Source organism: Anolis carolinensis, chromosome 1 (assembly GCF_035594765.1).
Source record: "Anolis carolinensis isolate JA03-04 chromosome 1, rAnoCar3.1.pri, whole genome shotgun sequence".
Classification (NCBI taxonomy): Eukaryota; Metazoa; Chordata; class Lepidosauria; order Squamata; family Dactyloidae; genus Anolis; species Anolis carolinensis.
This window is the reverse complement of record NC_085841.1, coordinates 242,410,539-242,437,185: the sequence shown is the minus strand read 5'-3', so window position 1 is coordinate 242,437,185 and position 26,647 is coordinate 242,410,539. Positions and strand designations below refer to the sequence as shown.

General features: G+C 43.2%; 1 protein-coding gene across 12 annotated transcripts in view; it reads right to left on the bottom strand.

Moving 5' to 3' along the window:
• tns1 (tensin 1) overlaps positions 1 to 26,647 on the bottom strand; it is a 432,533-nt gene that overhangs the window by 233,307 nt on the left and 172,579 nt on the right. For 11 of the 12 annotated variants that reach the window (XM_008110407.3, XM_008110418.3, XM_008110425.3 and 8 more), the window contains exon 3: positions 16,549 to 16,586. In XM_008110407.3, coding sequence (XP_008108614.2) covers positions 16,549 to 16,586 — 38 coding nt within the window. Of the gene's footprint in view, positions 1 to 16,548; positions 16,587 to 16,868; positions 17,027 to 26,647 lie in introns of those variants that run through there. The other variant, XM_008110482.3, reaches the window with a different exon arrangement.

The window sequence follows — 26,647 nt, the reverse complement described above, 5'->3', positions numbered from 1 at the left end:
CACACTTGAAAATGCTGCTTTCCCTGGTTAGATGCAGGACAGAGAATAGAACAGAATTCTTTATACCCTGAGCAGCAGCCAGACACAGACTTTAAAAAAGAAATCTGGTTATTTACTCATGAAAAAGGAGTTTGCCCCTTAAACAAGTTTCCCATTAACTTAATGCTTCAGATCAAAGCCTCTTAAGAGAACCAAATCATGCATATGCAGAAAAAGAGGAGACAGCAGGAGACAGCAAGGCAAAGCAACTGCAATTTTCAAAAAAAAAAAAACAACTTTAGAACTTCAGCTATTCACTCCTTCCAGGAATGATTAATCTTCACACTAAACATGGCATCATCACCTACCAACAGTAAAGTCTTCACATATATTGAACACAAGATATAGCCTGGAAATAGGGGAGAAAGAAAGGAGAATTTCCTTTTTCAGAAAGGGAATTTCCTTTTCCAGAAAGTAGGTCAGCAGTCATTTCGCTTTTCTGAGAGTACATAAAATATAATCTAGTATGTAACATGTGAAATGGGGATTCAGTGTTCTTTTCCTGACATATGGAAGCCAGAACAAAAAGTATTTTGATTCTGCTGATCTACATCCATTTACCCATCCCAACTACCATAGACTCACTGAATCAATGGGATTTACCTAAGCTTTGTATGAAATTGCTTGGCAAGGTAGTGATGTTTCCATACCTCACTCCAATTATCATGTTTCAGAACATCATTTTAAAAAAATCAAAACTGCCATTAAAATAAAAATTGAAACGATATGGCCTTCCAGAGCCCATTAGACTACAAATGCTATCATCCTGGCCACACTAGCCAAACTTGGTGGCAGTTGGAGAACGACCAAATCTTGAGGACTACAGGTTCCACACTTTTGTGCTAGAAATTAGGCAATATATAATTCCTATTAAATCTTGTTTCAAATAAAGTCACAGTCATAACATGTTCTGATATATATACCTCACTCTCTCACACACATAAGCACATCATTGTAATTTTCTCTTTGTTTCTCTCTTTCTCTAAGGCACATGTGCCCATACACACACACCTCTTTTCTTCATCACCTCTTCCTTTAGCACACAGTCAGATTTACAGGCACCTTTCATTAAACAGAAAGTGGAGAAACGTATCTACAGTAAATAAAGCAACCCTTAAAAACAGAGAGCAAACAATACACCTCAACGCTTAACAGACTCCAGTCATGTGACAAGCATCACTCTCAAAGTGCTGGAAGGGGCACAGGTTTAAATACACAAAAGGTGACCTTGGCAGTTAAAGCACATGGTCTAAAAAGGCCACAAACCTGTATTCAATTCCAGCTGTGCCATAAAATCCCCAAGTGACCTTGGGTATGTCCTTACACCTTTCTGAGAGCTCCCATGCCTGCGTTAATCTTTTTTGTTCATAGCCAGACCAGACGTCTTTTCCTCACATATCACAATTCTAAGATTTTTTCTTTCTCGGATTATTGATACTTCCTTCAGTCATTGCTGAAAATAAATTCACATTGTCTTCCATTTATTTTATTTTCAACAATTTATTTTGTATGGCATGTATGTCTCTGACACTGTTGAGAAACATAGGCAAAAAAGTAACCTGAATTTTAAATGAAAAAGCAGAGTAAGTTAGGATGGTATCACAACTCATAGATATAATTTATTAAAATATCACAAGAAGAAAGGGGGGCTAAAAAAGGAATCATATTGTCATCCACATATTCTGGATGCTGAGTTGAATAATATGATGGTTTTGGAAGGAAGAGACATGGATAGATTTCAATCCACTGATTCAGTCATTAAGCTACTCAATATGTCTGATCCCAAGTCTTTATGCATTACCTGGTCTATTTATCATAATTGCTTTAAGGAGAAACTGGGGAATTTTCTGCCCCACACAATTTAGAAAAAAAAAGATGTGATACAAATGAAAATAAGCAAAGAAACCTGCCTTTCTTTTGAAACTTATGCCATCATCCTTCTTCTGTGGATTTGAAATGACATTTAAAAATAAAAGTGTGTTATCTTACATTCATCTCAAGCCAACTATACTTTTCTCTTTCTCTTATGTCAAAATGTAGATTGTAAGCTTTGAGACACAATCTGTTTGTATCATGACCAGCAGTAATCTGCACATGGATTCAGAGACTGGGGGATTGATCAATTCTTCATTTTAGATATGTTTTAACTATATTTGGTTTTCCTTATATTTCTTTATAAACTGCTAGCTATCTCATTCCAGTCATGGGAGGAAGTGAAGTATAAATAAAGCAACTGACAGACTGATTGGGAAACTGGTCATCTTCTTGTCTGAAAACCTCTTACAAGTACGTATTGTTCCAAAGGTCCAGAAAGTCTTCTCCTGCCTATAGAGCCATTTCTCAACTATTTATGGGATTTCTGTTGACCCTCTTCTATAAGATGGGCTTTGAGCTTGTCTTGATCTGCTCTAAAAAGTGTGTGTGTGTGTCTTGTGAGCTGCTACCACGTTTCCATCCACTTCTACATGATGGTCATTAACAAAAAGTCGGCCCATCTTCACAAATCAATGTAGATTTTGGCAAGATCATCAGAGCTACAGGGAAATTCAAGAGGCAGTTGTAGCTAAAGTCAATGGAAAGAAAGTAGAACAAGATAAAATAAGAAAGAGGAAGATGGAACTTTGACTCTCTAGATGTTTTATCATACAACTCCAATGAGGTCTATCTACCATGGCCTACCAAAGGTTGTGAAAGAGATTGCCCAAAACACTGGCTTCCCACTCTTGTTATAAAGCAGTTGGAACTACAAGGTGTGTTCAAAAAGTATCCAACCTTTATTCATAAAAAATATTTGTATTAACATACAACAATCTTACACAAATCTCCTTCAAAGTAGTTCCCTTGAGCTGCAACACACTTCTTCCTGAAGTGCCTCTTTTGAGATTGCGAGTAGCTGGTCCATTGCATTCTGCATTATGTCTTCTCTGGACTGAAATCTGATTCCTTTCAGGGGCACTTTTCAGCTTGGAAAAAAGCCAGCAGTCACACGGAGCCATATTGGGCGAGTAGTGCTCCTGACAAAGCACAGGTGTGTTATGTTTGGCCAGGAAGCTCTGTATCAAATGCAATGAATGGGCAGGTGCATTACCGTGATGGAGCTGCCAATTGCCCACTGCCCACAGGCAGAGCTGGTCCAACAATGAGGGAAATTAAGCGGTCGCTTGGGGCGCAAAACATACAGGGGCGCAGTCGAGACTGCTTTTTCTGTTGATTTCTTGTAAAGCATGATGTTTTGGTGCTTAATTTGTAAAATCTTAATGTAATTTGATGTTTAATAGGCTTTTCCTTAATCTCTCCTTATTATCCAACATTTTCACTTATCCAATGCTTTTATTTTTCAGTGATTGGTTTGGGGGGGTGGTGCCAAAATTCTGTTCACCTAACTTGAAAAATACCTAGGGCCGGCTCTGCCCACAGGTCAGGTTGTTTGCTCTATTATTAGCACCTTTGTCACAAACTTTACAGAGATTCTCCTGAAGCCCAAATGCTCCATCAAAATGGAATGAACAGATGCTGATATTTGCCTCATTTGCAAGTTCTCTGATTGTGATTCAATGATCCTATATCACAAGGGTCCTCACTTGATCTATGACAATCTCCTTCTGGAGGCTGAGGGCCTACTAGAACGTACTTCACTCTCCACTGATGTGCAGTCATCTTTGAAGCAATTGTACCACTCCTTTATCTGTGTGGTGCCCGAAGGCCTGTTGATTCTTGGGGATCATTTCCACTTGGGAATTGCCAAGTTTTACACAAAATTTAATGGAGAATTTTTCAATTTTTTGTCATTTTGTCAAAAACGAAAATCAGATGGCACTCACTTACACTTCCTCACGCATCAGCTGTCTGTTGGCAACTGACAGCTTCTGCAGGCATGAAAAAATTTAAGCATGAGCATTAGGTTCCCCTACATATGTGCACTAAACCACACCTCCCTAGCTTCATTTGATTACACTCAAAAATTATAGTTGGATACTTTTTGAACATACCTCTTCAGTGCCTCTCGAGAGTTTGTTGGACTGCAACTCTGAACATTGATTATGTGAGCTGTTGCTGTATGCTTTCTAGTCATTTCCAAACTAGGGTGATCTTGGCATGGTTTCTTCAGAGGGTGTTTGTCCTTGCTTTCCTCTAAGGCTGTGAAAGTGTGACTTCGATGTATTTCCATGGCTAAGCAAGGATTCAAACCCAGGTCTCCAAAGTCACAGTTCAATAATTACACCACACTGGGGGGGGGGGGGCTACATGCTTCCCATTCTTTCTAAATTCTACGCAAGGTTCAGTGAAGATATAAAATCTGCTCTTTTGTATCCATTATTAGAAAACCCTATGTTACATGCTCATTATTTAAATCATCTTCCCCAACATGGCTTAAAATTCTCAATAAATCACACAAAACCCCAATAAACCTAAAATTACATAATAATTAAAGATGTTTTAAAACCCAGTTTCAGCAAAAACTGAACTATGAAAAGAACTGGAAAATAAAAAGTTTTGGTTGGCAGGAATAAAGCCTAAACATCATTTTAAGTGGTTTTTAATGGGTTCAAAATGTTTTTGTTTACTTACTTGACCTGGCTGTTTCATTTGATGTGTAGATAGTTCTGGGGCGAACGTTTGCTGAAATCTATTGAATTTCTTTCTTTTTTTTCCCTTTTGTGTGTTTGTATGTACTGTAGGAATTCATCCACATTCTTTCTACGACATTTCTTTCTCATACATTTCTTCTACCTCTGGCACCAATCTTTCTGTTAAAGAGTACTTAGGAACACATCTATTTTGTTAACTAAGGCTGGATCTACACTGCCCTATATCCCAGGATCTGATCCCAGATTATCTGCTTATCCCAGATTATTTGGCAGTATAGACTCATATAATCCAGTTCAAAGCAGAAATCTGGGATCAGATCCAGCCTTAGGCACACCTAAATAACCTGGTTAATGCACCCAAGATCTACATTGGGTTATTTGGCTGCTACATTATGATGCTGACTGATCTTTAAGCATTAAGACTCCAAGATCTTTTTCAACTGTATTGTTATTAAGCCATTTATTGCCCATCCTATTTTTGTGCTAGTCCTAGCCCAATACTCTTTGATACTATAGTATCATTTTCCTTTTGCACATCAAAAGTATTACCTCTTTTGTACACTACACAACGTTGTCTCTCCATGGACAGATGAATGGACACTTACAACAAACATAAAGCTCTCTGTTTTGCAGAACAAAGAAAGTGCTTGATAAAAAGATATGAAGCAAGATGTGAACAAAATATGGCACTTATGTGCATGTGTGTTCCATTTAAATCATTGGGGAGTTATTTCTAAGACAAGGGTGATGGAAGTAAGTCAAAACATGAATAATGGATAGATGATGAACACATAACAAAGCAATTGAGTTTAAAATGCATTAAGTTAATGGGCTGCTTGGGCCTGGAGCATACAGTGAGATCTGCGTTATCTCTTAATTGGATTTGTTGTTGTTTTTGTTGTTGTTGTTTTCTTCCCCTTGTTGGCTAAATTAGCTTTGATTCAAAGCTGTGCCCAAACAAATGTAACACAGCGAGTATTTCATAAAGCAAAATACAGATTACAGCCAGTAGAGATTCCTCAAAAATGGCTTTAATATCCCAGCCTCATGCTGGCTTGAATACCATGTGACGACACCAATTCCATGGGGTATCTTTGCAGGCAATATTGTGGTGACAAGGATGGATTGATCCAAGGAAACTATTTCATGTGGTAACAAGAAAAAAGCAAGACAAAAGTAAGCTTCAGCAAATTCAGTCCTAGATCTATGCATTGTACCAATCAAGAATGCTAAAATTATACTTGGTCATGCAAACAGTTCTGGATGGAAACCTCATTCAGAAATGTAAATTGCTTATTCACAACAGGACATGTTGGCATAATGTGATTTTACCCAGCCTCCTTTCTTGATTCTTTAAATCACCTTTTCACCAACCTGAAACCCTCCAGATGTGTTTACACTTTGTTTCCTATCATTTCCTGGCAGCATGACCAATGATCACACTACTGGGAAATACAGACGTACAAACACAAGGTTGGATAAAGCTGCAGGAGGCTCATTTATAAATCATCATTTCTCACTCATTCATATAGTATTCTGTTACTAAGAATATGGTTAGGTAAAGGTAAAGGTTTTCCCCTGACATTGAGTCTAGTCATGTCTGACTCTGGAGGTTGGTGCTCATCTCCATTTCTAAGCCAAAGAGCCGGCATTGTCCATAGGTACCAGCAAGGTCATGTGGCCAGCATGACTGCATGGAGCGCTGTTATCTTCCCACTGGAGCAGTACCTATTGATCTACTCACATTTAAATTGAATCCAGACAAGACAGAGGTCCTCATGGTCAGTCGGAAGGCCGAACAGGGTATTGGATTACAGCCTGTGTTGGATGGGGTCACACTCCCCCTGAAGGCGCAGGTGCACAGTCTGGGGGTGATCCTAGACTCATTGTTGAGCCTGGAGCCCCAGGTCTCAACAGTGGCTAGGGGAGCCTTCGCACAGTTAAAACTTGTGCGCCAGCTGCGCCCATACCTTGGGAAGCCTGACTTGGCCACTGTGGTCCACGCTCTTGTTACATCCCAATTAGATTACTGCAATGCACTCTACGTGGGGCTGCCTTTGAAGACTGTTCGGAAGCTCCAACTAGTCCAACGGGAGACAGCCAGGCTGTTAACTGGAGCAACGTATAGGGAGCATACCACTCCTCTGCTACGTCAGCTCCACTGGCTGTCGACCAGCTACCGAGCACAATTCAAAGTGCTGGCTTTAGCCTATAAAGCGCTACACGGTTCCGGACCAGCTTACCCGTCCAAATGTGTCTCCCTCTATTACCCATCACGGAATCTAAGATCTTCCGGGGAGGCCCTGCTCTCGGTCCTGCTAGCCTCACAGGTGCGGCTGGCGGGAACAAGGGACAGGGCCTTTTCAGTGGTGGCCCCCCGTCTATGGAACGCCCTCCCAAATGAAATTAGACAGGCTCCCTCCCTCCTCTCTTTCCAAAAATGAATGAAAATGTGGTTATGGGACCAGGCCTTTGAACAAGAGTAGCAGTAGAAATGAGATACGATAATTATACGACTCACTGATTGCCCCACTTGGACTTGAAACTTGTCTGAATGTATATTTATATGTATAACTATGTAGGTATTTTAATGTAAGCTCTCAATTTTAATGTAAGTTTTTAAATTTAAATGGATTTTTAAACATGATATAAATTGTTTTGATATATATGTTCATGTTGTAAGCTGTCCTGAGTCCCCTGAGGGGTGAGAAGGGTGGGGGTAGAAATGATGTAATAAATAAATAAATAAATAGATTGACATATTTTCAAACTGCTAGGTTGGCAGAAGCAGGGGCTAATAGTGGGAGCTCAACCCGCTCCCCGGATTCGATCTGCCAACCTTTCAGTATGCATGTTCAGCAGCTCAGCAGTTTAACCCACTGTGCCATCAGGGGCTATGGTTATAATTATGGTTACCATGTTCATAACCAGAGTGGCTGGAAGCTAACTATGGTGAACTGTATTTGCTGTGTGACTGACCTGGAAATCAACTATACCAGATATGATATTACCAGAACAACAACAAATAAGACAAAAAAAACCTCATAGAATACAAATCCTACCTTCCCCCCCCCCCCTTTGTTTCACCTCATTTGAACACTATTTATTTACACAGTTCACAAAATCTATCCTCCATTGGTTTTGTTTCTAATTGGCTTCTTTCAGGAAATAGAAAAATATTGACTTCTGCATTATTCAACCTAGTATCACTGACACCTGAGGCAAAACTTGTAGTGTTTGAAAAGGAGAACAGCTAAATGTAATTCAGAATTTCTGTAGGCATTTGGATCCTCATCTGATTAATTCCTGAGGAAAGCATAACAGTTCACTTCACAAGGTATGTCTATATATTTTTCTTGCTCTGTTACCTCTGGCCAAACAGGTGTTCAATGAATACAGAGATAAGACGGAGTGAATGGAAACAACAGCTTTCCTTAATCTTTTCCTCTTCAAATATTCCCATAATTTTATTTTCATAATCTCAGAAAATGGGCATACTGGTAATCAGTCCAATCATATCTGAAGGGCACCAGATTGGAAAAGACTGGCATCCCCTCTCGACAGCAATCCCTCTTTCAAACCTCCTTCCACTCTGGAAATGCTGCTGTCTCGCCAAAGCCCAAAATAAGCAAGGCAAGGTCTGCAAGAGGCCAGCTGTCAGTTATGAAGAAAAAGAAACAAAAAAATGCAAACCCTGAGGGAGAAACCCTCTGGTCATCCATAAAATGTGTCCTAATCTTTCAAGAATGTGACTGGAATACAGACAAACATCAGAATCTAAGATAATACGATTGACTTGGTTATGGGGCAGGGTGTTCGCTCAAAGGAAGAAATCTAAATCAATCTCTGGGATGATTTGCTGTTGACAAATACGGAAGAGCCACCTATAGTGATCTGGAAGAAAACAGGATTGGAAGAGCAGGGAAAGAAATCTTATCATCATGAAACAAACTATTCTGCTAGCTGTTTGCACTCATCTGAGCAGCTGCAGCGGCAGTGATGGGAAGAGAATGTGGTCAGCTTTGAGCTGCCTATTTCATGAACGCATGGCTTTGAGGATCTTCAGAGCTCAGGAACTATTAAGAGGAGTGGCTTGGCTGTGCATGGATGATTTTTTTTCCCCCTAATGACTTGACTCTGACAAGCCCGGGGCCAGGTATTCATGAAATAGACAGTTGCAAGGCAGTTGCCTCCTCCTACTTTCACTTCATCTCCTCTTTCTTCGTTACCATCTCCCTGCTACAACTACCACCATCTCTTCCTACATAATGATGCTGGTGAAATTATAAAATCTCAGTAGCTTGGTTTTTTACTAAGATGCAATGTTCTACACTGTGCACATTATTTTCAAATATACCATTTCCACCCCTAGTTAAATACAGCCTAAACCAGGCATGGGAAAACTAAGGCCGTGGGCCAGATATGTCCCCCTGGGTGCTTACCTCAGGCCCTCCTCATTTTCCCTGTCCTCTTGGTATAAGGATATGGTGGCCCACTGCATCCTTATGCCAAAATGATGGGGGCAAATTACTGGAGCAAATTACAGGGAGCAGTCTACCCCCCTGTTTAAGGAGCTCCACTGGCTGCCGTTTATTTTCCGGATCCAATTCAAGGTGCAGGTGATGACCTACAAAGCCCTGAACGGTTTGGGATGCACCTACCTTTGTGCCCTCCTTTCGCTTCCACCTCCGTCACAAGCGCGGTTGGTGGGGACGAGGGAGAGGGCCTTCTCGGTGGTGACCCCCGGCTCTGGAACGCGCTCCCCAGGGAAATTAGGCAAGCTGCTACCTTGGAAGTGTTTAGGAAGAGCCTGAAAACATGGCTCTTCACACAAGCTTTTGAATAAGTACCGCATATTTGTATGTTAAACTTTTGTATTAGCGGTTACTTTTTGATCGGTTGTACCTGCATGGTTAATTTTTTGATATAGCCTCAGGGTTTCACCCCCATTTTAAGGTTCTCTCCCGTGATCTTATAGCACTTTTAACTTCCTCCATGTTTACAAGTCTCACTTAGCGCACTTTTGCCCAGTTCATTTTATGATTTTATTGCTGTGTTTTAACTTGTGTTCTATTAATGGTTGTGACTTTATTTTATGTTTTTTTTAATTTTTGTTTGCACGTTTTTTGGTACTTGATGTTATTGTATGTTCCTTTTGTATTTGTAAGCCGCCCCGAGTCCCTTCGGGGAGATGGAGGTGGGGTACAAAAATAAATTATTATTATTATTATTATTATTATTATTATTATTATTGTTATTGTTATTATTATTATTATTAAGAAGGCACATAATGGCTAAAAGCCCTCTGGAGCGCTCTCAGCCACCATGTGTTTCACGCTCCTCCTGGCATAAGGACAGTGCAAGCAACCCCATCCTTATGCTGGGAGGACAACTCGAGGAAGGCATGCAGTGGCTTAGAGCCCTCTGGAGAATTGAGAGAGGAGGATAGGAAGGAGGATCGGGGGCAGTCACCGTGTGTCTTGCTTTCCTCCCAGCATAAGGATGGGACAACCAGCCCCATCCTTATGCTGGGAGGACAACCTGAAGATGACCGAGGCCCTGACCTGCCCCCTCCTGGCCTCATTCTTTCCGTGCCCTCCCCACCCAGCATGTGCATGACCCCCCTCCCTCCTGGTCTGGCCCTCCTGGCCAGGTGAACAATGTGGCCCCAAGGCAACCTTAGGCAACCTGGTGCCTCCTGTTGTTTTGGATTACAATGCACATGTCCCCACTAGCATACTCAAGGGTATGGAAGGGGTATTGTATGAGTTGTAATTCCAAAATTTTGGAGGCCACCCAGGCATGTAGCCAGGTGGGAGGGCTTGAGGGGCTTCAGCCCCCCCCCCCCCAAATTCTCAGGGTGGTCCGCAAGAAGGCCTTACTGGTATTATTTAAACTGTTATGTTTATTCATATCATGATCTGATCACCATGCTCAATATATCCCATATACATGGGGGTATTGGGTAATGATACAAAAGGTTTTCTAGGGTAGATCCTCTCTCACTCAGACTCAGCCCCCCCCCCCCCCGAATCCTGGCTACGGGCCTGAGGCCACCAGTTCACCTATCCTGACACATACTATCACCCTTGCGATACTATCATCTACATCAGTGTAAATGTAAATAAATTTACATATAAAGCAGTTAGAATATATAGAGTTCAAAAGATGAATCAACAGTCTTCCTTACATGTCAACTTCCCCACACCCCTTTCGGAGGGGACAAGAGATCTATTTCGAATTTGGGAAGCAATGCTTTTTAAACAAATATTTAGACTTGGTGACACTGAAACTGGGGTCATTTATCAAGCAACAAGCAAAAGCTTAGAAAGGAAACACAAGTTAGCTTCAGTCTTTGTGTGTATGTGTGACATGCAGAGAGTGAAAGAGAAGCCAGAACATCCTTGTTAACATTCCTGCCAAATTTCCTCAGCATGTACACACTTCCATCTTCAAAATGCACCAGTTCAACTCCAGCACAAGGTCTGTTCATATGCATGCAGCTAGAAAAATGACATTTTGAGAACACTGCCTAGTTCTGTGTCATGAAACTTTAAAGGATCTTTCCTCTTTAATCAAAAATGATCAGAGGGGTGATAGTCATCCATGTGGTGACAGCAATGCAACCTATAACCCCTAAAGGCCAAAACAATCACATAAATAGGGCAGAAAATGAATTCACCTAGAATCATAGAATCATAGAATCGTAGAGTTGGAAGAGACCTCATGGGCCATCCAGTCCAACCCCCTGCCAAGAAGCAGGAAATCACAGTATTTCTAACCTTGTGCATACCAAAATATCAGCATGCTTTCCAAGTTCTCCTCACTGCCCATTTCACAATACATGCACATACAAAGGGGGACACATCTCCAATGTTCCAGCCCATCTTTACTTCAAATCCTGTTGATTCAGTGCAAGTTGTAATGATATAAATGGCTTCTAGAAGCCATTGAGCATGCTCAGCTGTCATTATACTGTTTAGGGGAGACAGCATACCACAAGGGTTACCGTTTATCATGGGTCTGTTCTGAATCTTACTCAGTATCCAATTTGAAATTAGAGTGGGATATGGTGGTGATGGCAGCAGTGATGAGCCTCGTTCATAAAAGACAAAATTAAAGGTCACCGTAAATCAAAAGTGACTTGAAGGCACAAAGAAGGAAGGAAGGAAGACAATATTGATATTTCTCTGCTGGACTCTTCATGGCATACTCTTAAAACCTGCTCTCAGTTCAAGATGAATAAAGCATTGTTGTTGTGTTTCTTCAAGTCATTTCAACTTATGACAACCCTAAGGCGAACTTATCATAGGGTTTTCCTGCCAATTTTTTCCAGAATAGGTTTGGTAAGGCCTTCCTCTGAGTCTGAGAGAACGTGACCTGCCCAAGGTCCACCAGTGAGCCTCAAGATCAAGCAGGGGTTCGAATCCTATTCTCCAGAGTCATGCTTCAGTACTCAAACCACTATACAATACTGACTCTTGCTATGAAAATGACAAAAGAGAAAGGCAAAGAAGAACTTAAAACGCCCTTGAAAACTCATCAGAAATCTTCACAATCCACTTGGTACCTCTGATACTTTGCCTGCCCCTCCCTAATATCAGCTGAGATGGATTTTCATTCAACCTATGGTGTAGGAAGAAAGGTTTATCACCTCATAACCTGCCATAAAGCCGGAACTTGAACAGGGCTCCAGCAGCTGGTGTTTATAGGTGTATGTATGTGTTTTCTAAAAAAGATACTCATAATTCCAAGACACATGTTTAACATCACAGCCATCTGGACCCAAAGTTTAGCACTTTTTTTTTTAAAGGACATTAATTTTCATACTAAAAAGCTCTAACAGTTTAATGCATCTCATGATGTGTTTCTAGAGACAAGAGTGTGCAAGTTCCTCATACAACCTATGAAATACAAAGAATGAGACAGCATAGTGCCCCTCTCCAGTCCATATCCTCCAACCTCCAGTCCATATCCTCCAACCTACTCTTGGGAGTTGCTAGTCATGCAGAGTTCCCCCATTGATTTCAAAAGATGAGCAGTATGGAGAAGCTGCCTACTCTCACCCACTGAAACCTTTGGACCTACATCACAAATATTTTCCATGTGGATTTTAGCTGTTTTTGTTGTTAAAAAATCTCTTAAATTGCAATCCCTGGATCTGTGATTTACCACTCAATATTCTTGCATTAGTGCAAGTGTGGAACAGAGATTTGAGTATTGAACTATAATCAGGCTTGATGTACTTGGTTCTTTGTGGAAACCCACTGCATGAGAAGAAAAGGCAGCCTCAGCTCCATCATGTTTATGCACAGAAACAAATTACTGGCCTTCCCTCTATCCCAGCTGCGACTGCCCTGACCTTTTTTTTTCGTGTCAGGGGTGACTTGAGAAACTGCAAGTCGCTTCTGGTGTGAGAGAATTGGCTGTCTGCAAGGAAGTTGCCCAGGGGGCACCCAGATGCAGGGACGTTGCCCAGGGGACGCCTGGATGCTTTGATGTTTTTACCATCTTTGTGGGAGGCTTCTCTCATGTCCCTGCATGGAGCTGGAGCTGATAGAGGGAGCTCATCCACACTCTCCCCGGGTTGGATTCGAACTGGCTACCTTCAAGTCAGCAACCCAACCTTCAAATCATCAGCCCTGCTGGGCTGGCACAAGGGTTTAATCCACTGCACCACAGAGGGCTCCAAACTTTCTACAACCTATCAGTTATTCTTACCTCCACTTTATGCTAGCACAGATATCACCACTAGTTCAGCAGGCTGATACATGGCCATACTTCATCACAGCACAGGCTTCTTCTGGGATTCTGATTGTGCTTTTGGTTTCACACTTTTATCTCAGGCCATCTACCTTGATGTGATTTTCCCAAGGATTAACTCTTTGGGTTGTTGTGAGTTTTCTGGGCTGTATGGCCATGTTCCAGAAGCATTCTCTCCTGACGTTTCGCCCACATCAATGGCAGGCATCCTCAGAGCTTGTGAGGTATATACACAGAGAAGCCATTGAAATCCACAGGCATGTGGACAATTTCAACAGAAGGGAAGAAACCATGAAAATAAACAAAATCTGGCTACAAGTATTTTTTAAAAAATTCTAAAATCAGAACAATAAATAAAGAACAACATTCTGGAAAACAGCGGAATTTCAGACAGGAATCAATCGAGGGCATCTAACGTCTCTAAACAAAGGATTCCCCCAGGCAGGAAGAAGCCAGGCCATGAAGCTGGCAAGGCCATGAATGCTAATCAAGGTGATTAATTACAACATACACAGGCCTCCAACAGACAAGAGTTCTTTCTCCCACCCTGGACCTTCCACAGATATACAAACCTCCCTTGCTTAGTTTCCAAACACACAACAACCCTGTGCCATGAAAGCCTTCGACAACCCAATGAAAAATGTTCCAACAACAGTCTACTTTCAGAGTAGAAAAAAGCATTGATTTTTCCAAAATAACATCACCTTTTCCAAAAAAACAAAAAAAAACCAGAAGGCTCAAAAAAGGGTGAATAATCATGAACACAAGTTATATGAGATATAGATGTGAGCATTAGGGATGAAGAAATAGAGAAAGGAAACAAAAGGATTTCTGGATAGCAGAGCCTAGAAGTAAAGTGTTTAGACATATCTAACATATATTATGGGGCAGCATGCTGTTCTTCTGCCCTTTCATGTTCTGTGGAGCACATGGGCATGGCACACAAAATACAGTGCCCATACGAAGGCCAAAACAACACAGCCAGGAACTGTGTCATCTTGGCCTAAATGTATAGATGCAACTTAGAGGCATGCGGATAGCAGTGGTGAGGACAGGCAACAGAGATAGGAGTAGAAAGGTATAGTATATTCCCTCCATATAAATAAAGCATATCAGTATCTTCCAAACCGGCTCAGAATATCGACCATAACAATGGAATCTGGCCCCTTATTGACAGGTGTGTGTCAGAAAGTTTGATGTTCAACTGGTGGGAGAAAAACTAGCACCTTCTTCTGTCATTATCATCAGTTCAGCTTAAGGTTGGGCTGCTGTGGTCCAAGACATTTGGCTACCTGGGGCAATGGATATAATGACAAGCCCTACTGTGCTCAGGAGTCTAGCTGAAGGAGGAATCTTATTATAACATGTGCAAGGTAATATACCTCTCTGCCATATCTGTGGGCAGTGTTAGATTCAGGAGTCAAAAACCATATGGCACACACCACTCTGCCCCTCTGAGAAAAGGCAGTGCTTCACTCTGCCCAACAGTAGAGCTGGTCCACTGTCATCTTTGCAAATGGCACCATGAAAGCTTCCGTTTGGCATAACTCTGGCATATTGAATGAACTAGCATCACTAGCTTTTGAACAGTTGTCCTCTCAAAGGATATATGATTCCCTGTATCTAGCCTTCAAGTGGGAATAATACTGTAAGGACCAGGATTACTCCCACAATCAGAAGGGCAAAGCACTTCGAGTGGAAAACTAAATAGATCTTCAATGTGTTGTTGAAGGCTTTCATGGCGGGAATCGTTGGGTTATTGTGAGTTTTCCGGGCTGAATGGACATGTTCCAGAAGCATTCTTTCCTGGCGTTTTGCCTACATCTATAGCAGGCATCCTCAAAGGTTGTGAGGTATATTGGAAACTAGGCAAGAGATGTTTATATATCTGTGAAAGGTCCAGGGTGGGAGAAAGAACTCTTGTCTTTTGGAAGCAAGTGTGAATGTTGCAATTAATCACTTTAATTAGCATTGAAAAGCCAACGCCTGGCTGATTCCTGCCTGGGGAATCCTTTGTTGGAAGGTGCTAGCTGGCCCTGATTGTTTCATATCCACTGTTTTCATGGTGTTGTTCTTTATTTACTGTCCTAATTTTAGAGGTTTTTTTTAATACTGGTAGCCAGATTTTGTTCATTTTCATGGTTTTCTCCTTTGTTTTGAAATTGTCCACATCAGACGTAGGAAAACTTGGGTGCTCAATATATTTTGGACTTCAGCTCCCACAATTCCTGAAAGCCCACTGGCTTTTAGGAATTGTGGGAGTTGTGAATCCAAAACACCTGGAGGGCCCAAGTTTGTCCATGCCTGGTCCACATGCTCGTGGTTTTTGATGGCTTCTCTGGCCATCAGAGAAGTCTGTAGTCTGGCATAACTGTTTTCCAATATACCTCACAACCTCTGAGGATGCCTGCCATCAATGTGGGTGAAACGTCAGGAGAGAATGCTTCTGGAGCGCAGCCATACAGCCCGGTAAACTCACAACAACCCACTGAAGAGATCTTAATCTAGAAACAGAACACTAAGAGGGATTTTCTCCTGCAACTCAGTTCATGAGCATGATTCAAAGGTTATATGACCCCCTAAAATGCATAAGCAAGGGAAGAATAATTCTCAAGCGGCTGCATTTATTTTATAGCCTTGCTCACGGATGAAGAGCGATTGCTCACCTTGAAAGCCTGAGCAAACGTTTCCTGCTCATACAACAGTCTGGAGGGAAGGAGAAAGAGAGAGACAGAGAGGGAGAGAAGGAAGAGAAGCAAAGAAAGAAAGAGCCCAAGGCAAACCGCCATAATGCTGCCTGGGAAGGATTTTTTTTCAAAAAAAATATAGGTTTTGTTGCAATGTTTTAAAATTACATATCAGGATAGGCCCAGCGTTCTCCTTGCAAGCAACTCAGGAGACAGTTTGTAGTCAGAGTGGCGGGATTTGGTGGGAACCTGGCACATTTCACCTTGAGCAACAATCGGCAGCTTTTTCCAGACAAACAAAAAGTCCAGAGAGGAATGACGGAGAGGCAGAGAAGCTCCCAAATTCTTCACCCCAACGACTTTCAAAGAAGACCCACATCAGGCAGAAGAAAGGAAGGAAGGAAGGCTCCCAAACCCAACCGCAATGTTGTTGTTAAGACAATAAAAGAATGGGAACAAGCTGCTCTTACCTTGGCTTCACATTTCTTGTGACAGGAGAGGTTGCAACCTGTAGGAGGCACAGAAAAGGAGGGGAGAGGGGTGGGGTGGATTGGGTTTGGAGGGGTGGGGGTGAAAAGAAGAGGGAAATTAAAAACAAGACTCTTTTGCCTTCCGACATTCAAGAAACCGAGGGAAGAAAAGGGGCCTCACCCAAAGGAAAAAGGGAGGGAGGGAGGGAGACAAGGGGGGTTGAAACGGAAGCAGAGCAAGAGAACGAACAGATGAGCAAATTCCCCCTCCCGAGAAAGAAAAACAGTACTTCAAAAAGGGAAGAACTAAAGGACATTACCAGGAAGAAAGAGGAGCTATTTCCAGACTTTTTGAGCCGACTCCTGCAAGAGAAAGGGGACGAGGGGTGGGAGCTGCACACCACACACAGGAGGGAGGGCTTGCTGTTTGGAGGGGGGGTTGAGAGAGAGAGAGAGAGAGAGAGAGAGAGAGAGAGAGAGAGAGAGAGAGAGAGAGAGAGAGAGAGAGAGAGAGATCCCCTCTCGCACGCTGGCGCTTGGCCAAAGGAGCCCAGGCAGCAGCACAGGTAGAGCAGCGCGCGCCCGCCCGCCCGCTCCGACAGCTCCAGTCCCGGGGATAATACTAAGCACATTGTTTGGGAGCTGCCTGCCAGCCCCCTGCGCTGTCAGAGGCTGCCCTGGGGCTCCGCATTTTTCCCCTATTTCCACACACGCCCCCACCCAGCCACCCACCCTTTCATGACTACACTTTGCACACACACACGCCGATCCATTCGGCACAAATGGGCCCTGCCCTCCCTCGCTTTTGGGGAGTCATGTTTCTAAGTCGTTAACTCCAGCAAGAATGTTGAAAATGTACAGGCTGCGCTCCCCTCCTCCTCGGGAGGGAGGGAGGGAGGCAGCATCACTTTATGGCTGTATGGATTTGGAACAGGACCAAGGAGAGGGGGAAGGAAAGAGGGGGGTTGTCCCTCTTTCCCTTCTCAACATCCATCCCCCCAAAAATCTCCCCCCCCCCCCCAATACTCACACACATCTAGGTTATGGAACAAAAGGATGAGCCAGCCTGGCCCCGTTTTCTTCCCTCACCTGGCTTTGTTTTTGTTCAAAAACTCTTGCTGCTAACTGTCACCGGGCAACCAGGTACCAAAGTTATTCATGATCTTTCATTATGCTATTCGTTTCTGCCTGCCCCCAAAACGGGCCTTTTCGCAAATGAAGCCGGTACTGTAAGACCTTATACCGGTATTCCTATCTTAAGGATGAAAAAAGTGAGGATGAAGTAGAAAGGCTCCTGGATCAAATCGGCCACTAGACCAGTGGTTCCCAATCTTTTTTTGCCCAAGGACCACTTGACAAGGGAACACTTTGAATAGGGACCACTGTGAACAGGAACCGCTTGGACCAGGGACACCTTTGAACAGGGACCACTCTGACCAGGGAACACTTTGACCAGGGACGGCTTTGAACAGGGACCACCGTGAACAGGAACTGCTGTGAACAGGGACAACTTGGACCAGGGACACCTTTGAACAGAGACCACTTTGAACAGGGACCACTTGGACGAAGGACTGCTTGGACCAGGGATCACTTGGACCAGGGGCCACTTTGACCAGTAACCTCTTTGACCAGGGGCCACTCTTCAACATTAGTACCCAAAGGGTTACAAATCAGTTTTTGGTCAGCTTTAGGTTTGGTCTGGTTATTTGGGGTGCTGATTCAGAAAATTGCATTGGATAGACCACATCAGCTCTAGTTTCTGATATGCTATCCAACAATCACCATCTGCTTGTCCACAGAAAACCATATTTAATCATCTAGAGCTGGTGTGGTCTATCCAATGCAATTTTCTGAATCAGCACCCCCAAATAACCCCGGGAACAGGCCTAAAAGCAAAGACACCAAGGCTCCCCTGCTTCCTGGATCAAATTAGCCACTAGACCAGTGGTTCCCAACCTTTTTTTGACCAAGTACCACTTTGATCAGGGACCACTCTCCAACATTAGTACCAAAAGAGTTACAAATCAATTTTTGGTCAACTTTAGATTCAGTTTGGTTATTTAGGGTACTGATTCAGAAAATTGTATTGGATAAACCTCATCAGGTCTAGTTTCTGATACAGAACATATGCCATCCAGTAGTCGCCATCTGCTTGCCCATAGGAAACCATATTTAATAATCTAGAGCTGATGTGGTCTATCCAATGCAATTTTCTGAATCAGCACCCCCAAATAACCCCACTGGTGGTCCACAGTGGGAACCACTGGTGGTCCACAAACCACAGGTTGGAAACTACTGTACTAAACAGCCCAATGTCTTCACAGACTCTTAGTTGTGTGGGACCTCAAGGGTCTTCTAGTCCAAAGTCCTGCCAAGGTAGGAATCCACAACCAAAGCATCCCAAGAAGTGATCCTCTACCTTTCATTTCATTCCAATGAATGAGATTTCAGCACCTTCTAGGGCTGTCTGAACAGCTGAATAGCTCTTGTCTTCGGGGAATTCTTCCTAATGTTTGATCAGAATTTCCTTTCTTGTTCTTTGAAGCCAGTGGTTTGTATCTTATCCTTTGAAGCAGCAAAAAACAAATTTGTCCTATCATCCACGGGGCTTGTTGTGGTGGTGGTGGTGGTGTGCTTTCCTATGGCAACCTGAAGGAAAATCTATCACAGAGCTGTTTGGCAGTGGAATATGCTGCCTTGGAGCATGGTGGAGTCTCCTTCTCTGGAGGTTTTGAAGCAGAGGCTGCATAGCCATCTGTCAGGGGTGCTTTGAGAGTGTGTTCCTGCATGGCAGGCTAAAACCCTTTTTATTCAGGCAGGCTATTAAAGAAGAATGCTTTAAGATCAAGTCAGGGGGTGCTTTGAGTATGTTTTTTATCCATTATTATGGATTTTAATGATTTTTTTTTATATACAGTAGAGTCTCACTTATCCAACATAAATGGGCTGGCAGAATGTTGGATAAGCGAATATGTTGGATAATAAGGAGAGATTAAGGAGAAGCCTATTAAACATCAAATTAGATTATGATTTTACAAATTAAGCACCAAAACATCATGTTATACAACAAATCTGGCAGAAAAAGTAGTTCAATACGCAGTAATGCTATGTAGTAATTACTGTATTTATGAATTTCGCACCAAAATATCATGATATATTGAAAACATTGAGTACAAAAATGCGTTGGATAATCCAGAACGTTGGATAAGCGAGTGTTGGATACGTGAGACTCTATTGTAATTGATATTTAATCCTGTTTTAATGTTTGTAGATTTACAGATATTAAATCAGGCATGGACAAGTTTTGACCCTCCAGGTGTCTTGGACTTCAACTCCCACAATTCTGAACAGCTGGTAAGCTGGCGTTGATTTCTGGAAGTTGAAACCCAAAACACCTGGAGGGCCAAAGTGTGCCCATGCCTGTTTTAAATTATATTGAAATGCTTTTAATGTAAGCCTCGTTGAATCTCTTTTTTGGAGAGAAAAAGCAGGGAATAAATAAACATAATAATGACAACAACAACAACAACAACAGGACTGGAAGGCCCTTGGGGGTCTCTTCCAACTCTATGATTCTATGATTCTAGGTTTTCTTGGCAAGATTTGTTCAAAAGAGATTTGGCATTCCCTTTTTCTGAAAGCGAGAGAGTGTGACTTGCCCAAGGTCACCCAATAATTTTCAAGGCTGAGTGTGGATTCAAACCTTGGTTTACCAAAGTCATAGTCCAACATTCAAACTACTACATCATGCTGGCTCCCTTTCTACAGGGATCTCTTTCATATATATAAAATGATTGCCATACCACCCCTCAATCTTCTCTTCTCATGCCAAACATGCCCAGCTCTTTCTTCTCCTCACAGGGCTTGGTTATCCATGTTGTGTCACCTTCCTCATGACATACGTCAGCTTGTCCCTGTCATTACAAACTGTGGTGTCCAGACACATTAGTCTACATGAGATCTAACCAGGGCAAATTACAGTGACACTATGACTTCCTTTGATCTGGACACATTGCTTCCACTGCCATAGAGCCCTGATATATCATAGCAATCCATAAAGAAAATCAGCCATTGTAACCCTTATATCAGTGAAGGAAATTCTTTTCTCACCTTGACAACACCCAGAATCCCTGCCCAGCCAAAATGTTTCTTCTGAGAAATAATAGACTCATCTGGTTATATAGTAGTTGATAGTTGCACCATGCAAGTAGGGTAAAGGAGAGATTCCTGAAGATCAGGTGAAGACATCTTTTGCAAGTTCCCAATAATGGAAGTTGCCCTTACCAAATGCTCATACACCCCCCTCTATCTTTTCAGCCTCTTAGCCTACCACATTCATGATGAACACCTACCCTTCAGAAGAGGCTCTGGAGCTGTCTGCAGAGAGAAGGGGAACCAACCTTTATCCCACCAACCCCATGAGGGGAGAACCCAGTTTTCAAAGCTGAATGGCAAAAGATGAAGTAGAGGGGTTACATGGAAATGCTCCAAGGGTGAAATCTGGAGCATGCGCTATCAAAGTAAACAAGTATTTTGCATAATCACTTCCTTGGAATCTACATGGGAACTGTTGCCCACTCAGAGTAAGTTAGCAATGCATGAAAGAGAAGGACTTTGTCCCAGACATCAGTGCTATTTCTGGACATCGTGATAGAAAGTTTTTCCTATTCCTTTGCATAATAAAAGATGGGGAAAGTGAGCCACAATGCAACATTTTCTATTTATCTTCTCTTCATTCGCATTAGAACACTCCCCAACTGAAAGTTGACGCTGGTTACATTTTAACTAACAAACTGGCACAGCTTCTCAACTATAAAGAAATGCTCAGACTTTCTGGTCAGGTGAGCACAGGCTCTGGGAAAGTTACATTTTTAGACCACAGTTACAGAATCTCCCAGTCATATGGAAAGTGGCAATAAGATTGTTGACTGCTGGAGGTTGTAGTCAACACTTTCCAAATAGGGCTGAGAAAACATCATCACAGCACAAATCCAACTTTTCTGACATTTTCAAAGCATTCTGAGCAGACTTCAGGATTGTTGGATATCCAGGCAGCCCCAGAGTTACAAACATCGACTTACAAATGACTGTTAGTTATGAACGGGGGTGAGACAACACCTATATATACTCTGTTTTATATTTGGTTGTAAGCCGCCCCGATTCCCCCCTCGAGGGTGAAATGGGCAGGATATAAATGTTGTAATAAATACATAAATAAATTGGGGACTGCCTGTACTTTTTTTTTTTACCAGAACCCCAAGAGCTACTGAGCAAAATCAGATATTAAAACATGTTTGGAATTAAAGAATAAAGCATTTTTATGGGGTTTTTTAAAACTTTTTGGACGACTGTTTCTCAATCTTGTAGTACAAAATATAACTTTTCCAAACTCTGATTGAAGAGCTAAACTTCTCCTAACTCCTTCAATATGTTTTTGAGCCAAGAATTTATTTCCAGTACCACAATTTAATTAAGCTCACAGTCTTTACTCGCAGTCTTTTCACAAAAGAAATTCTACTCCTCTGATAGCTTCCTTCATTTCAGCAGCCTAATTGAGGTAGGAAAAGTCATTGTTTTGTTGTTACTGTCAAACAACTGGGAAACAAAGCCTTGTGGATCTACCATAAAATACCCAGAGATCTATTGCTAGATCATAACCTACTTTCTACTTGTCCTAGCCCCACAAGACATTAGTTTCTCTCACTGCAATGAATGGATAGAGATTTTTAAACTTTCCACCTAGCATACAGCTGAGACCTAGCTTTCACTCTCCTCCACTAAGAACAAAGGGGACAGTGAACAAAATTTGGACAAAATGTTTGTCCTCTCTTAAAACAGTTTGAAGTCTTTAAAATTCATCCATATTTTAAATTCCATTCAGCTCACAAAACAGTAAGCATTTGCTCACTTTTAATGTGATGTGCTGTCATGCTTAGTAGAGATAGCTGCCTAAAGGAATGCAAAAAAAATGTACCTTCTTCTATAGTGTTCATATCTTCTCTCCCTGGAAGGTAGATGGTCTCTAACACCAGGAGCAGTGCTACAACACAGGCAACGTAGGTACAGACTCCTGTTCAATCAGTTCCTTGCCATTACTCGCTAAAACATGAGCCGAGCCGTCTTAGAAAACATCACATAGCTAGCACATTTGCATCCTTCCACTGGCTTTTCTTCCCTTTTTACTTTGCCCAAGGATGCTCCCCAACTGATACTGAAAATGTGTGCTAGGTGCACATGTGCTCAGTACATTGTCCACTAGAGACTCACCCGAGGTGGTAAGCAGCACCTTGGTGAGTTACACTTTCTCCTCTCTGCATCACCATACAACTGTTAAGAATGGTTTTAAAAGGGAATTAGTGCCAACCTGATATTTTGGGTTATAGTGGCCATGTTCTCTGGGGATGATAGCAATCATAGTTCACCTAGAGCAGTGGTTCTCAACCCGTGGGTCTGTCACGACCCAGGCTGCAGAGCACCAATAACCATACACAGAGGCCAGAATCTATCTAATAACTTTATTGTAGGAATATATAAAGTTAATAAAAACAAGTGTAGAAAATAGTCCAGAATTAGACCTTTCAGGAAAGGTCAGAATTAGTCCAAAAAAGCAATGTCCAATAAGAAATATTAAGGTCCAAAGTTGTAATCCAATAACCGAAACACTCACTTTGCCAAGCAAAGTGAGGGGAGATGACAAGGTCCTTTAGTCCATGAAACTTGAGCGAGGCTAGGAAATAACTTGATACTTGAAACAAGGCTTGAACGTGGAACAAGGTAACTAAGAACAAGAACAAGGTCCGTGGAATAACTTGATAAATCCGTGGAACAAGGCAAGGATTGATCCTGGGAAACAAGGCAAAGTCCGTAGATAAACAAAGGCTGGGAAGCAAGGCGAAGGCTGGATAGCAAGGCAAGGCTTGAGCAGGAGCGAGGCTTGAACCGGAGCGCGCTGTCCAGACACAACTCGCTCCGTAGGCTGACGAAATTGACTCCGCGAAGTTACTACGCGGGTAAAACACCTAAATAGAGTCTAGCTTCCCGCCGAAGCAGTTCTCTGGGAATCAGAACCGAAAGCTAACTCTGAGACCAGATGTGAGACTCCCCAAAGATTCTCACGAGAAGCAGTCTTAATTGGCCACATTCTTAGCTGCAATCCTCGCACTCCTGCGCGAAGCTGAATCTAAACTTCTCTGTTGTTTACAAAACTCCCGGCGCAAGAATACGGGAGAAGTAGGCTCTGGGCTTGTTTGACATACTTCTGGGAGACAACTTTCTTGCAGGTGCAAGGTTCCCAGATCTGCCTGGGAAAGATCTGGCTGAGAGGAATCCAGTTCAGACTGGGAAGGTAAAAAACCCAAGTTTTCATCTTCATCAGGAATTACAATGTCCTGAGCAGGACTACAAGGCCCATGAGTCATCACACTATCCCCCTCCTCAAGGCCCCTCCCAAACTGGGGCCCTCTCCCCGAGGCGCGAGGTCGCGGCTTGGCGGGATAGGTCTGATGAAAGCGACGGGTTAGATCAGGAGCATGGACTGTGGAGGCGTCTTCCCAAGAGCGTTCTTCAGGGCCAAAACCCACCCAGTCAATGAGATATTGTAGGCGGCGGCGGTGAAAGCGAGAATCCAAAATGTCCTCAACCTCGAACTCCTCCTCCCCATTCATCAAAACAGGAGGGGGGGCCGGTTGGTCTGTATCAGGACGCACACCATCCGCCGGAAGGAGCAGGGAACGGTGAAACACTGGGTGAATGCGCATTGAACGCGGAAGTTGGAGTTTGAAAGTCACGGGGTTTAATTGCGCCACCACTGGATAGGGGCCAATGAAACGGGCATCTAACTTCCGGCAAGGGCGGTGGGAGGGCAGAAAGCGAGTGGACAGGAAAACCCGATCTCCTACCTTGATTTCGGGGCCCGGCTGGCGATGTTTGTCAGCGTGGCGTTTATAGTCCTCCTTGGCTTGGTCCAGTTGCTGGAGCAAAAGTTGTTGCACCGCTGTGAGTTCCTGCAGCCAATCCTCTGCTGCGGGAACCTCTGAAGTTTCAATGACAGGGGGAAAGAAACGTGGATGGAAGCCGTAGTTTGCAAAGAACGGCGTTTCTTTTGTAGAAGCTTGAACTCCATTGTTGTAGGCAAACTCAGACAGTGGTAACAGAGAAGCCCAATTGTCCTGTTGATAGTTTACATAACAGCGAAGATACTGCTCCAAAGTGGCATTGGTGCGCTCCGTTTGCCCATCTGTTTGGGGATGATGAGCTGAAGATAAGCGAGAGTCTATGCCCAATAGTTTTTGTAGTGCCTTCCAAAAACGAGAGGTGAATTGAGATCCACGGTCTGTGACTAAACTCTTGGGCAATCCATGTAGTCTGAAGACATGTTGAAGAAATAAATCCGCAGTTTCCTTGGCCGTGGGGAGGCCTTCGCAGGGAATGAAATGGGCTAACTTGGTGAATAGGTCCACCACCACTAAGATCGTGGTGAACCCACAGGAAGGTGGTAGGTCAGTGATGAAATCCGCGGAAATTATTTCCCATGGGCGAGATGGGGTAGGAAGGGGGTGTAAAAGCCCTGAGGGCTTCTCCCTTCGTATCTTGGAGCGCTGGCATACTGGGCAGGTGTTGACATATTTTTCCACATCCTTGCGGATCTTGGGCCACCAAAAATCCCTTAGGATCAGATGCATAGTTTTAAATAGTCCGAAGTGTCCTGCTGGTTTGCAGTCATGACACAGACGAAGCGCCTTTTCCCTGCCCGGTCCGGGTGGGATATAGACATGATTTCTATAGCAGAGCAGCCCATCTTTAAGCGAAAAGGGAAAATGCAGACCTTGGCGAAGTTGGTCCTGCGCCCAGGCATCTGCTTGCTGACTAGCCCTGATTTCTTGAGCACAGATGGGTCCTGGAGTAGGGGAAGTTGAACCAATGGGAATGGATTTGGTGTTCCCCACCGTGAGCGTGGCAAAGTTCTCAGGTTGTAGCAGTTGGGATTCAAAGGTCTCCTTGCGTCCTGCAGCGTATTCCGGTTTACGTTACAGGGCGTCTGCTTGCTTGGTTTGGGCTGGGGTCACATAATGGATCTGGAAGTTGAAACGTTCAAAGAATAAAGCCCAACGTTGCTGCCTCTGATTTAGTTTGCGGGCAGTTCTTAGATGTTCTAGATTACGATGATCAGTGTGGACTTCAATGGGAAATTTGGCCCCTTCTAGCCAATGTCTCCAAGTTTCAAAGGCTGCCTTTATGGCCAGTAGTTCTTTTTCCCAAATGGTGTAATTCCTCTCTGGTGTGGTTAGTTGACGAGAATAAAAGGCACAGGGGTGGAGGTGATCTCCCACCGGTTGTAAGAGTACAGCCCCAATTGCCACATCAGAGGCGTCCGCTTGCACCACAAAAGGGGTTCCAGGATTTGGGTGCTGTAGAATTGGCTGGGAGGTGAATAGTTTCTTTAGTTGCTGGAACCCTTTCTCTGCTTGATCAGTCCAGCGGAAAGGCTGCTTTCCACGGATGCAGCTAGTGATGGGGTCGGACCAGCGGGCAAAATCTGGAATGAACTTGCGGTAGTAGTTCGCGAACCCCAAGAAACGCTGCACCTCTTTCTTGTTAGTTGGCGCCCGCCATTCCAATACTGCTGAAACTTTGGCTGGATCCATGGAAAGCCCTAGAGGCGAGATGCGGTAACCAAGGAAATCTACCTCTTGTAGATCAAAAGCGCATTTTTCCAGCTTGGCATAAAGTCCATGATCCCGCAATCGTTGTAACACCATTTTGACGTGGTTCTCATGTTCTGATTGTGATCTGGAAAACCCCAAAAAATCGTCCAGGTAGATTATCAAGAACCTGTCTAGATAGTCCTGAAAAATGTCATTGACAAAATGCTGGAACGTTGCGGGGGCTCCGCATAAACCGAAATTCATAACTCGGGACTCAAATAATCCGAATTTGGTCTGGAAGGCGGTCTTCCACTCGTCCCCTTCCCTGATGCGAACTAAGTTGTAAGCCCCCCGAAGATCCAGCTTGGTGTAAACCTTGGCTCCTCGAAGCCGATCCAGTAGATCCGAGATTAAAGGCAGGGGATAGCTGTTCCGCTTGGTGATATTGTTCAATG